Source organism: Malus domestica, chromosome 01 (assembly GCF_042453785.1).
Source record: "Malus domestica chromosome 01, GDT2T_hap1".
Classification (NCBI taxonomy): Eukaryota; Viridiplantae; Streptophyta; class Magnoliopsida; order Rosales; family Rosaceae; genus Malus; species Malus domestica.
Window position 1 is genome coordinate 26383503 of NC_091661.1, and position 14503 is coordinate 26398005.

The window sequence follows — 14503 nt, forward strand, 5'->3', positions numbered from 1 at the left end:
TTTGCATTTCTTTTTCGGTGAGCAGGTTGAGATAGATTGTGATCAATTAAAATAATCTTTTGTTTGTTGTTGTAAAATGTAAGATAGATAGGACTGAACCTGATAGATTATGAATTAACAATAGAGTAAGTTATCTAACATATCCGTATAAATGGATTATAAGTCATGTCTATAATCTCCTTATCAACCTAATCATATCCTTAAAGCTCAATTTCATCCAGCTCACCAAACGTTGCTGAGATAATTAACTAACTCTTTTTTCTTCTAAGTTAATCATGCACCAATTAAGGGATTGATTAGGCATGTCGAATATATCCATAACATGATACACACACAACAATTGCATTTTTCTTGCACAACTTTCCATCCAAAAGTTTCTTCACCAGTCGAACAACATCCAACCAATTATATGCTTTTTTCTTTTGACTTTTCGTCACACCAGAATCTGCTTTTTCCCGGTCTGCTTCCATTTACGCAGGAAAGTGTTTACGTGTCTATAAAAATAGACATCATGTTTCAAGTCCTTAATTAAAAGAGAAGGAAGGAGATTAGTTAAAACCTAATTCGTTTTAACTAATCTGCTTAGTTCAATGGCTTCTTGTGGCTTTCCTGACATATTTTCCTGGATTCAAACCCTCCCATCGATCGCTCAATGGCCAACACCTTCCATGTCCATATCCATATGTTCTTCAAGTTCATCACAACCATCTCTCAAACTCTGCGTTTCCAAAAATCTCCAAAACCCTACTTTCTCTTTTGCTATACTAGCAGACTTCAATCTCCCCATCTCCCTTTGGACCTCAAAGCAGTTCAAATTCAACCCTAAATCCACCAACTTAATAACCCAAGAAGCACTTTCCAGCCTCTTAGTCAATTTCATTGAAGATGTCCTTCGTTACGGCTCGAGCAAGAACAATTTCTTGATCAAATTTCTCAAATTCGACTCCATTGCCAACTTTGGCGATGTTTTTAACCTCGCATTTGTCACGCTCGTCTTTCTTGTTTGCATCTATGAAGCCCCCGCGGGTCTCCGGTCGGGATGGCTCAATACTCTCAAGAATTACTTGGCTAATTGTTGGTCAAGACAATCATCAAAGACCCTAATGAAGTTATTAGGATCCAATTTGGAGGAGGAATGGATGAGGTCAATCAATCTTGCAATCACCAATTGGATTCTTGAGCTTCAAGCCACCCAGGGAACCCTCATGAAAACACCTTCACCACTCTTCTCTTATGGTTTTTCAGCATTTGGGTTGTGGAAAGTCCAATTGTATTGTCCTCTCATAGCCATGGACATTGCCAAATCCAGCAATATCTCTGTTGATGAAAGGCTCCAATTCTCTCTGAATTTCCACCAGCTTGAGGGTGTGCTTCAATTCAATTACAATGTCATGGTTCAAGAGAGGTGGATTGATGTGATGCTAAACATTGATAACATAAGGTATCTTTTTCCCTCATATTATAACACGTGAACTGATTATTTATACCATGTAGATCAACAAATTTTTTGCCAAATTGATCGCTGACTCTAAAAACTACAGGTGTGATGTGATCAGTCTTGTGAATGAGAGACTAATGAACGAGCAAGGCGCCGGGGTATCTGAAAAGCACTTCCCTTCAAGAATTTCATTACAAGTTACTCCAACTACACAAACAAATGTGCTAAGCGTTTCAGTTGGCAAGTCTTCTGAAAACCCTGCAATAGAGATTGGCAAGGAAAAAGGCATAGAAGGCTCGTTTGAACCCCCAAACCCTTACTTGGCGCTCAAGGTATCAGCTAGCGAGACCATAACAATGAGCTTAAAACCCTGGAAGTTTGAGGAATCAGTGTACGGATATAGCGCAAATTTGAACTGGTTTCTTCATGACAGTGTGGATGGAAGAGAGGTCTTCTCTTCCAAGCCATCAAAGTTTCAATTGATCAACCCCAAAGCTTGGTTCAAAGATAGATACTCTAGTGCATATAGGCCTTTCACAAGGCAAGGAGGGGTTGTTTTTGCTGGTGATGAGTATGGAGAGGGTGTGATTTGGAAGGTGGACAAAGCTGCAATGGGAAGAACAATGGATTGGGAAGTTAGAGGGTGGATTTGGTTAACATATTGGCCTAACAAACATAAAACTTTTTATACTGAAACCAGAAGGTTGGAATTTAGAGAAATCCTCACCCTTACAATTGCTTAATTTCTCTTTGGAGCCAACAATTACTTTTGCTTAATCTAGGATACTCATTTTCAAGTGTAATTTGATTTGCATTTTTATGGCAATAACGTACTTCAAATTGATTTGATCTTATCACCTTTATGTTTCTTCTTTTAAATTGATCTGACTTTTTTATACAATGATATATTTACACTGAATGAATGGGGCACTAAATTAATTGTGTACTCGTCATTTACTTGATTTGAATATAAAATTCAAATATAAAAACTCTTACTTAGTTGTATATTTCTCTGGTTTCAAGTTCGAACCCTCCCTTCTCCCACATACGAAAAAATGAAATATCTCGTGGAAGAACTAAGCTATATTGGGCTAATCGAACAAACTTGTCTGGCCCATACCGTCTCAAAAGCCCATTTCAAGTGAATCTGACATCACTTCATGTACACGTATCAGTACACACGTGCAATTCTGCAACCCGCTGCACTCAATACCTCCTCAATTTAACGAGAAATATTCAAATCGTGTTCGTTCAATCAGTTTTCATCAGATATTATTTATATTTAATTTTAAATAAAATATTTAAAATAATTTCTGATCATACCGATGAACATACACGATTTGAGAATTCTCAAAATCACGAGGATCCGGATTCTCATTCCTCGATCAAGGAGCGACGGATAAGTGCCACGTGAGAGGGAGCACGCCCCGGCGCAAGTTAGCGACAAGGAATTAAAGCTTAAACGGAGAAACTGATGAGGGAGGCGGACATTTCGAAGATCAATCTCCCCAACAACTGTGCTTAACCAAACACACCGCATACTGGCGCTTCATTTTCTTCAAGCTCTCGATTTTGCCCCTCAAAACTTCTCTATAAATTCCCGTCTCGTCCCGATTCCACCATTTCTGGTTCGTCCAAATCACCGGAAATCTCTCTCGTCTGCATTTTCCTTCCGCCAATGGAGTCCTCCGCCGCTCTCCGATCCTTCAACTGTAACTCTCTCTCTCTCTATGTTCATTCGTACATACATGCACACATGATATAAATTTGTATATGTTTGAAGCTTAAGCATTAGTGTTAAACAATTTGAGCTATATTTTTTTCGAAAAAACAATTTTAGCTGTTTATTTATCTTAGTTTTTTATTTTGTGAATGAATTGATTGATGAGGAATCGAATTGATGTGAATTTTGAAAAGAAATGGAAGATTTGAGTTTATTTTGATTGTTTCTGGAGAATTAAGCTTAGCTGGTTCTTGCGCACACTGTTTTCGTGAAATTAAGGTAATGCTAGAAGAAATATGGATGTTGAAGTAAGAAATTAGGTTCAAATTGTTTGAGATCTGGTTATTTTTTTTTGTTTTCCTGTTATCTTCAACCGGCACGGATTTCTACGATGAGGATAACGAACATATACATCGTTTTTTTTTCTTCCTGGAGCTGAATGTATCTAATTTAAGAAAGCATGCTGAATTGAAACTTGTTCAAATGCTGTGGTAAAACTTGAATTGTACCGTCATTTGCTTCATTCAGAAAGGAGTAGCGAATCCTTAAGACATACCGCGTGAAAAGGCTTATACGTGCCTTATCTCTTTGAATGCTGAAGTTTGAATGCAACATGACAATTTTTGTAATTTTGTTATAATATTCGTTGTTGTGTGAAACAGTTTTACCTATTGCCTCGTAGTCAATCATTCAATTTTATCATTTCATGAAACCGTCCTGTTTGGAATAATAAAGCATGCATACGAAGGATTTGAAATTGTATATGCATAATCTTTTTATGTTACTCTACAAAGTGAAAACTGTTCAGTGATCGTTATACTTTGATCAATTGTTGGAATCTGACAAGACAATGTCACATTTCAGGTTCTGTAGGCACAGTTTCCCATGTCCGGTCCTTGCTTGACAAGCCTGGTATGTTGCCTGTGCACAATACCAGAAGGCCCGCGCCAAGTAGGTCATATTTCCAAGGCTTGATGGTCAGTGAGAAGTTCATTTATTCTTCACAAAAGCGAAATGGAGTGCTAGTATCATGTGTGAAGACATCTGACGCTACCAAGAGTGAAAATTCCAGCGGTATGTTTATGTCTATACAATATTCAGTAACTAGCAAGTTTGTATTTATGAGTGCAATTTGAATTAATCAATGACTCGTGATGTTTTCTCTTGGATATTTGTAAAGCCTGATTTCCGTTACATTGTTGCATGTGAAGATAATTTTTGTTTTTGAGAGAATACAGTTTCCATCGGGATTTGATTTCTTTCTTTTTAGTTCCTGTTTCTTAAACATTGGGTTATCATTTTTCTTTAAATGTGCTTATACATGCTAAAATGTCAATATATCAAAGTCTCAAGTAAAACTTTTAATTTCCATCTTAAAGATATTTGATGTTGGGCAGATTCAGCAGATAGTAAACCACAAGGATCATCAAAAAAAGCTACCCAACCTACAATTTTTCCTAGCGGATTTGAGGTGAGAATATTTACAATTTTACATAAACAAAATAAGTAGTAATTGAACCAGGAATTCTTGATTTTGTTGTATGACCCTTTGTTCTTTGTGATTGTAGCATAATTAATTTTTTCCTTCATTAATAGATTTGTGAAGTTATTGTATGTTAACAATTCACAATTTCACATAGAGAGGTTAATCATTATATATTAGGGTTATACTGAAAGTAATCCTAAATCTTGCTTTGTGATGATTGCTTCTTATATTATTCATTAAAATTTTATTAGATTCTTTTCATATCGATATTGATCCTGCCTCTAATGCTTTTGCACAACCGTCTGGTTTGACACGTAGTTGTCTTTATCATCAGGCACTGATGCTGGAAGTTTGTGATGAGACTGAGGTTGCTGAACTGAAACTTAAGGTAAATATCAACGCCCATCAAGCAAATTGATACTCTTGAATAATCTATTGTTGTTGCTTCATGTGTACATAAAGCATGATTTTATAGTAAAAACAAAGTCAGATCTTTGTTAAGAATCCGAAAAGCACAGTGTACTCAATATGTTAAGGTAATGATGAGTACATTTTTTAGTGTGCCCATGGAGTTAAAGGCATAGGGGACATGAATAAAACATTGTAGTGGTAGATCATGGATTAAACTCCGCCTATGTTTTACATGGCCGGTCCCAAGCCCGGATAAAGGAGGAGGGGGAGGGCGTCAGGTAGTCGACAGCCGGCACTCCATGATCACGTCGAATCCTTATGAAAATGAATCCAGAACAAAATCGCGCTAAAGCTAGGGCGTCACCCGTAAGTGGCGCGCTGTGTGGCCCGAGCACAGTGATAAGTGAGCAAGGGTCGCTGTATCTCCATCGGCACCCGGATGCAGTGTTAAATGAGCAAGGGGGCCATAGAAACTTCTTTTCGAACGACTCCACTCAAAGTTGTTTGGGAGCATATGCTCCTATCAACTTTACCCGGGACACACAAAAGAAGTACTTTGATCCTATTAGATGGGGGAGGGTGAAGAAGCTAGGACAGAAGGGTAGAGTTCAAGAGAGCAAAATGCGTTTAGGAACGTGGAATATAGGAACCTTAACGGGAAAATCTATGGAAGTAGTGGAAGTTATGGTGAGGAGAAGGATAAATATTATGTGCCTACAAGAAACTAAGTGGGTTGGTAGTAAGGCAAAGGATCTAGAAAACTCAGGGTTTAAACTTTGGTATTCGGGCACAAATAGAACGAGAAACGGTGTTGGCATCATCGTGGACAAGACCTTGGTACAAGATGTTGTAGATGTCAAGAGGGTAGGAGATAGAATCATGGCAATCAAGATTGTAATAGGACAAGAACTTATCAATGTGATTAGTGCGTACGCACCTCAAGTAGGGTTGGATACGAGTTCGAAGGAGAAATTTTGGGAAGATCTTGGAGACTTGGTGCAAGGAATTGCTCAGACGGAGAAGTTATTTATAGGAGGAGATTTAAATGGACACGTGGGCAGAGAGACAGGCAACTATGGAGGTTTTCATGGTGGCCATGGTTTTGGGGAGAGAAACGAGGATGGGGAAGCTATCTTGGATTTTGCAATGGCATATGATCTCTTCTTAGCCAACACCTTCTTTAAGAAGAGAGAAGAACATGTGATCACCTACAAGAGTGGGTCGTCAAAAACACAAATAGATTTTCTTCTAATGAGGAAAGGGGATCGTATAACTTGTAAGGATTGCAAAGTTATACCAGGAGAGAGCGTGGCTAATCAACATCGCTTGTTGGTGATGGATGTACATATCAAAAGAGTGAGACAAAAGAACAAGACTTGGAAGTGCCCAAGGACTAGATGGTGGAATCTAAAAGAAGAAAAACAAGCCATTTTCAAAGAGAAAGTAATCACCCAGTGTGTGTGGGATAGAGAGGGGGAAGCTAGCCAAATGTGGGATTCCATGGCTAGTTGTATCCGAAAAGTAGCAAAAGAGGTATTAGGAGAGTCCAAGGGCTTTGCCCCACACCAAAAGGAATCTTGGTGGTGGAATGAGGAGGTACAAACAAAGGTGAAGGCTAAGAAGGAATGTTGTAAAGCCTTATACAAGGATAGGACCGATGAAAATGGTGAAAGGTATAGAAAAGCGAAGCAAGAGGCGAAGAAAGCTGTGAGAGAAGCTAAGTTAGCAGCTTACGACGATATGTATAAACGACTAGATACCAAAGAAGGACAGTTGGATATCTATAAACTAGCTAGAGCAAGGGAAAAGAAGACAAGGGACCTAAACCAAGTGAGGTGCATCAAGGATGAGGATGGAAATGTTCTTGCTACAGAGAACGCAGTTAAAGACAGATGGAAATGTTATTTTCATAATCTTTTCAATGAAGGACATGAAAGGAGTGCTTCTTTAGGGGAGTTGAGTAACTCAGAAGAGTGTAGAAACTACTCTTTTTATCGTCGAATCCGGAAGGAAGAAGTGGTTGTAGCTTTGAAGAAGATGAAGCATAGAAAAGCAATAGGCCCAGACGATATACCAATCGAAGTGTGGAAAGTTTTGGGAGAGACAGGTATAACATGGCTCACTGACCTTTTCAATAGGATTTTGAAAACGAAGAAGATGCCAAATGAGTGGCGAACGAGTACCTTGGTGCCTATCTACAAGAATAAGGGCGACATACAAAATTGCATGAACTATAGGGGTATTAAGCTAATGAGTCATACAATGAAGCTCTGGGAGAGAGTCATTGAGCATAGATTGAGGCAAGAGACACGGGTTTCGGACAACCAATTCGGGTTCATGCCAGGGCGCTCAACCATGGAGGCAATCTATCTCTTACGAAGATTGATGGAAAGATATAGAGATGGGAAAAAGGATTTACACATGGTCTTTATAGATTTGGAAAAAGCGTATGATAGGGTCCCAAGAGACATTCTTTGGAGGATTTTAGAGAAGAAAGGAGTTCGAGTAGCATATATCCAAGCTATAAAGGATATGTATGAAGGAGCAAAGACTGCCGTAAGAACTCATGAAGGACAAACCGAAAGCTTTCCCATAACTGTAGGATTACATCAAGGCTCATCCTTAAGTCCTTACCTTTTTGCGTTAGTAATGGATGAGTTAACAGGACATATTCAAGATGATATTCCTTGGTGTATGCTTTTCGCAGACGATATAGTGTTGATAGATGAAACTCAGGAAGGGGTAAATGCAAAGCTTAACCTTTGGAGAGAAGTGTTGGAATCTAAAGGTCTTCGTCTAAGCCGATCAAAGACAGAATATATGGAGTGCAAGTTCAGTGCAAATGGAGGCCAAAACGAGTTAGGGGTGAGGATCGGAGATCAAGAAATACCAAAGAGCGACCGTTTTCGTTACCTAGGATCTATCTTGCAAAAGAACGGAGAATTAGATGGAGATCTCAACCATAGAATACAAGCTGGATGGATGAAGTGGAAGAGTGCATCCGGAGTGTTGTGTGACCGCCGTATGCCACTGAAGCTCAAGGAAAAATTTTATAGGACGGCAATAAGGCCGGCGATGCTGTATGGCACAGAATGTTGGGCGGTGAAGCATCAACACGTACACAAAATGGGTGTAGCGGAGATGAGGATGCTTCGTTGGATGTGTGGGCACACGAGAAAGGATAAGATTAGGAATGAGGATATCCGGGGTAAAGTAGGAGTAGCCGAAATTGAAGGAAAGATGAGAGAAAATCGGTTACGGTGGTTTGGACATGTGCAAATAAGGCCTACTGACGCTCCGATTAGAAGATGCGACTATGGGACAGAGGTTCAGGGCCGAAGGGGTAGAGGAAGACCTAGGAAAACTTTGGAAGAGACTCTAAGAAAAGACTTAGAGTACTTGAATCTAACGAAGGACATGACACAGGACCGAGCACAATGGCGTTCTAAGATTCATATAGCCGATCCCACTCAGTGACATGGATTTTCCAAGTCTCCAACCGAGAAGTTTTCCTCACTCGGGAAATTAAGGGAACACTACCTCAACCTACATGCTCCACTCACAAAGCTTCCATACAAGCTTCAACAAAAGAAAATTCAAAGAACTTAGCGAAGAATGATCTGGTGTATTTAACACAAACGTTGAAATGAAGGAAAGCTTATTTATTGATATTCCCGATAAGCTACAAATATGTACATATACATAAGTCAAAATAAACAAACAAGAGGGAGCCTTCACAAAGGTTGCTTAGGAGAAGTCTCAGCAGTCGGTAGAGCCCCAGAAAGAGAAGGCACTGGAGGGGGATCATTCGGAGCCTCAGTACTGGACAGAACCCTAGAAGTAGGAGGCATCAGAGGTTGATCATTTGGAGCTTCATTACGCGGTACAGCCCCAGAAGATGAAGGCAATAAATGCCTTTGGAACAAACCCACAAATCTCTGATGATCAAGTAAAACCTGACCATCAGACTCCTTCATCTGGTCAAGCTTCCTCTTCATGTTTGTAGCATAGTCATGAGCGAGCCGGTGCAACTGTTTATTCTCATGCTTGAGCCCTCTAATCTCCTGTTTGAGACTCATCACTTCAGCCGCCAATGATTCAACTTGGCGGGTTCGAGCAAATAGGCGTTGGGCCATATTAGACACAGAACCTGCACACTGAACACTGAGAGCCAGCGAATCCTTAACAGCTAACTCATCAGACCGTTTGGAAAGTAGTCTGTTATCTTTGGGAGTGAGAAGGTTCCTGGCCACCACCGCAGCGGTCATATCATTCTTCATTACGGAATCCCCAACGGTAAGAGGACCAGTAGGGGAGACGAAGGATGGGCGCCATATGTTGTCTGGAGAAGGCGGGGCTGCCTCTTCAACAAGGTTCAAGTCAAAACGACGGTCGGAGGGGCCAGACATTTTCAAAGGTGTTGAAGAGAGAAGAGGTCGGATAAATCAAGATCTTAGAAGTGCAAGAATGGAGCTTCTACTGGTGGATTTCAAGTGTTCTTTAGAACTTAATGCCAGCCCCTATAAAAATCTGCACTCGACGGAGCTTCAGAAATCGAAGAGGCGTTTGCTTTCTAAAAAGCTGGGCTGCTCAGAGACCACGAGGGTTGATCTCAGAAATCGAAGAGGCGTTTGCTTTCTCAAAAGCTGGGCTGCTCGAAGACCACGAAGGCCAATCTCAGAAATCGAAGAGGCGCTCGCTTTCTCAAAAGTTGGGCTGCTCAGAGACCACGAGGGCCGATCTCAGAAATCGAAGAGGCACCTACTTTTCCAGCCTTGTCAGCACCTATCACACGCACACTCAGCTTTGCGGAAATTATGGGCATTCTGTCAAAGACTTCTGGTGAAGTAGAAAGCACATGAATCTTACTGCTCAATCACCCACTTCCCACACGCAACAATAGCTCATGGGTACCACAGATAACTTTGCCAAAGTTCTCTGCCAAAGTTGAGCACGTGAAGCTTGCAGCTCCTACTACATCGCTCTAACCAAGAAGGGTAAAAGAATAGCAAAGAAACAGTACTAACAAAGTTTAGACACATAAATTTTGAAGGTCTAGCTACCATATTATTACCCACAAGGGTAAAGGAACAGTACCACTGCTGGATAATTGGAAAGTCCCTGTGTGTCAACCTCTGTGCTTCGTAGCAAGGTAGACTAGCAAACATGCCCAACCTTTACTCACATTCGAGAAAACTCCTAACAAGATTGCTTGCTCCAAAATCGAAGAGGCATCGTCCTCTGAATCTCGAGAGCCAGACTCCCAACATGACTACTTTCTCAAAAATCGAAGAGAGGGTAAAGGAACAGTACCATTGCTGGATAATTGGAAAGTCCCTGTGTGTCAACCTCTGTGCTTCGTGGCAAGGTAGACTAGCAAACATGCCCAACCTTTACTCACATTCGAGAAAACACTCCCAACAAGATTGCTTGCTCCAAAATCGAAGAGGCACCGCCCTCCGAATCTCGAGAGCCAGACTCCCAACATGATTACTTTCTCAAAATTCGAAGAGACACCGCTCTCCGAATCTCGAGAGCTAGACCCCCAGCATGATTGCTTTCTCAAAAATCGAAGAGGCATCATTCTCCGAATCTCGAGAGCCAGATCCTCGATAGGATTGCTTGTTCGAAAACCGAAGAGGCACCACTTTCCCAACTTCAAGAGCCGGATCTCCTTGGATAAAGCTTGTCTGTAATCCTCACACGCAACATCAGCTTTCCAGATACCACATACCACTTTTTCAAAGTGCTCTGACAGAGTTAAAACATGTGAAGCTGGCAGCTCCCACTACCGTGCTATGACCAAGCAGGGTAAAGGAATAGCATTACTACTTGCTGTTAGGGAGACTCCTATATATGTCGACCTCCATCCCCAACGGACAGACAGACCTGCAAAAATGCTCAACCCTTCCTCATATCTGAGAGGGCACTCCCAACAAAGCCTTTCGAAATACTCAGCTTTCTTCCCCCCTGATAATACCTCTGTAAACAAGCTATACTAGAGCAAGAATATCCCATATCATCAGGGTTAAAAGCAAGAGTATCCCATATCATGCTTTTTCCCTGTCTTTTCCTTTGGCCTTGTTCTTACCTGCAAGACAAGGAGAAAGAGAGCAATCAGTCAGCACTTGGAATCAAGCTTCTAGCCAGGAACTGACTGCCTGGAACCCCTTACCTGATTACTTACCTGGTATTGCTCTCGAGTACTCATCTTCAACATCTTATGCTCCCAGGGAAGATACCGCATCTGCCTGAGGAACAAATAGGGCAAGTGAGAATGATACAAGGAAGCATGTGGAGACAAACATAACAGCACACGTGCCGATACATCCATTACTCTGTCAAAAGCAAAAGTATCCCATATCAGCAGGGTCGAACATACTCTAGATTTGATGGACTTGTTTTGACCCTCAAATTCTTCAGTCGGCCTTATACTCTGGAGGAAACCAGAAAACCCTCCAGCTCAGTTCAAGAATAAGCCTGTGGAAAGTTACTTCTTCAAAAGCAAAAGTATCCCATATCATCTCTTCTCATTTTTCTTCTCTTTATCCTTCATGCTGCCTGCAAGATAAGGAGAATGTGAACAATCAGCCGGAGCTCTGATTGCTTACCTTGTCTGTCACCTCTTTCAGCAGATCCCCTAGCTCGGCGACTTGGGGACTCCTACTACATGGTTTGTATCGCGCTTGACCAAGCCTGAAACTACAAGTAAGCTTCAAGTGAAATTGATACATTACCTTGTGCATCTCCACCAGTTAAAGATACCACCCCTGGATGGAGGAAGAGTACTTCCAGAGAAGATGTCACATCTACCTATGAGACAGATAAGGCAAGTCAAGACGATACCACACTCCGATACTTAGAAGTTTCGTGATTACGAGATCATTCTCCCACAATATTTCCTAATGTCATTTGTACTAGATCATTCACTTGTACTCACTAAAGGAGAGCTTGAACCTATGTACTTGTGTAAACCCTTCACAATTAATGAGAACTCCTCTATTCCGTGAACGTAGCCAATCTGGGTGAAGGGACTCTAAGAAAAGACTTAGAGTACTTGGATCTAACGGAGGACATGACACAAAACCGAGCGCAATGGCGTTCTAGGATTCATATAGCCGACCCCACTTAGTGGGAAAAGGCTTTGTTGTTGTTGTTGTTGTTGTTGTTGTAGTGGTAGATCATGGATTCAACACCTGGTTAGAAGTTCATTAGTTCTCTCGGTCTCCTACTGTTTTATTGGGGTGTCTAGAGTTGATTGTCATCGGCACATTTTGGTTTGTATTACGTTCTCGTCTTTGATTGGTCATGCATATCTTTGTGTTAGGTTGGAGACTTTGAAATGCATTTGAAGCGGAACATTGGAGGCACCAGCGCCCCAGTGCCTAGCATCTCGCCAGCAACACCACCACCTATTCCATCTGCACCTATGGATTCAACTCCTGCTCCCCCTCCAGCATCACCACCAAAATCTTCTGAAAAAACCACTCCATTTACAAACGTATCTGCAGACAAGTCATCAAGATTAGCAGCCTTGGAGGCTTCTGGTGCTAATGGATATGGTCTGGTTTCTTCTCCAACGGTATGTTCCTATGTTCGAGAAACAATTTGGTTCTTTAACTTCTTTTACTCTGTCCAGAACAATAACTACGATATATCATCTAGGGTTCACTTTCATCTTTTGTTTCTTGTTGGTTCCAGGTTGGTTCATTCCGCAGGGGAAGAACAGTGAAAGGAAAGAAGCAACCTCCTATCTGTAAAGAGGTATCACTTGCATACCTATGTTTGGTTCTACATTATATATATATATTTTCTGTAATTTTAATAGGAAATTCACCTAATATGTCATTCATGCATTATCTATAAAAAGATTTCTACATACAATATAATACTCCAAGAGGATTCTTTAAACTCGTCATTTAGTTGGGTAAATCAAGAACTCAACTGATTAGTAAGTATGCATATCTATCAAGAAGATTGCGTTTTTGGTAATAAGATTCAAGTGTAAATAAGTCCCATTTTACGGACTACCGATTCTGTGGGTGCTTTTATTGCAACTGCTATTAGGATTCTCATAACAGTGTCTCGGAATCTTGATTTCTTATCCAAATACTGAAGGTAGGGTCACATTTGGTATAACAAACTTGGCAACATAACATCAATCTCGCTTCTCTTGATTCCGAACTTTACAGGGTGATTTGATCAAACAAGGACAGGTAATCGGATATGTGGATCAGTTTGGCACCGAACTTCCTGTGAAGGTGCGTTTTCCATTTCAGTTCCCTTAATACCAAGTGTTTCATGATAGACATATCACTCATGACGGATTCTTGATGTGTTGAGCAGACTGATTTGGGTGGAGAAGTTTTGAAGCTCCTCTTCAACGACGGAGGTATAGTTACTATTATCATTTTTCAATCCAGTAGTTTAATGTCATCAAATTTGTCATATACAAGGTCGTATATTGTGAACTTAATCTGTAAGGCTACGATGGCTCTCTTATTCGTTTATTTGGATTGATAATGATTTGCAGAAGCCGTTGGTTTCGGAGACCCCCTTATCGCTGTCTTGCCCTCATTTCCCGGTATCCAGTGAGCTCTCTCTCTCTCTCTCCCCCCACCACCCCCCCCCCCCCCCCCTGTAATCGCTGTTGAAGAGCTCCGAAGCTTGCAGTTTTCCAGAGTCATTCTTTCCGTCGTCTATTTTACCTTGCTGCATTAGAGGACAAGCGTATTTTACGATTTGTACTTTGATATTCTGGTCAGTAAAATTGACTGTTGTTGTCCTGTAGGTCAAGCAATAACTCGATTGAGCTTGTATAATCGTTGTGTTAGACATACTGTTTTGTTTGTTTTGAGTGGTTACATGGTAGATTTGTTTGCTAATGGAGGAAAACTTTACTACTAAACGCAGCTTTGTTAGGCAAACATCTTTCACAAAAATCCCTGCGTGTCAAAAATTCTTGTATCGAGAGAGCATATCTGCTATAGCCAACGAGACCGTTGATGCCTCCTGCTCGGCGTTCTAATTAAGAATCAGGAAGAAAACGAAAAAAAAAAAGACAAAGGAAATGCTAACAAAATGTTCTATAAAGCATTAGGCTAGGCGGGCGGCAGGTAGGGGCCTAAAGCCAAAGCAAGGGTCTAGGTGGTTTTTTCAATTTTAATATAATTATTATATACCATATAAATAAATATCCGCTCATACTTGAAAAAAAAAAAGTACATAATTGTACTAGGGTAGCAAAATGTAGTGACATAAATGATAAAGTATTACAACACGAAAACATAGAGAACACGTATGCATATAATGAGTGTTCAGTCAAGCATTCAACATTCAACAGTCTATTATAATTTATTGAAAAATAAAATGTAGTTATATATTTTTTATTTAAGTGATATTCGTGGCCCAGATAGACTAGACAGGCACCTAGACAAATCTAGAC

At 40.7% G+C, this 14503-nt stretch overlaps 2 protein-coding genes across 2 annotated transcripts; both read left to right on the forward strand.

Moving 5' to 3' along the window:
* The first annotated feature begins 515 nt into the window (after positions 1-515).
* On the forward strand, positions 516-2282 carry LOC103437659 (uncharacterized). The gene is made up of 2 exons (XM_008376152.4): positions 516-1441; positions 1542-2282. Exons 1-2 carry the CDS (start codon positions 591-593, stop codon positions 2179-2181), a joined length of 1491 nt encoding a protein of 496 aa, XP_008374374.2. The 5' UTR covers positions 516-590; the 3' UTR covers positions 2182-2282.
* A 345-nt stretch (positions 2283-2627) lies between these two features.
* Positions 2628-13966, forward strand: LOC103437668 (uncharacterized). Its single transcript, XM_008376161.4, has 9 exons — positions 2628-3150; positions 4026-4235; positions 4559-4632; positions 4982-5035; positions 12386-12640; positions 12760-12822; positions 13251-13319; positions 13405-13450; positions 13592-13966. Exons 1-9 carry the CDS (start codon positions 3117-3119, stop codon positions 13651-13653), a joined length of 867 nt encoding a protein of 288 aa, XP_008374383.2. The 5' UTR covers positions 2628-3116; the 3' UTR covers positions 13654-13966.
* The last annotated feature ends 537 nt before the right edge of the window (positions 13967-14503 follow it).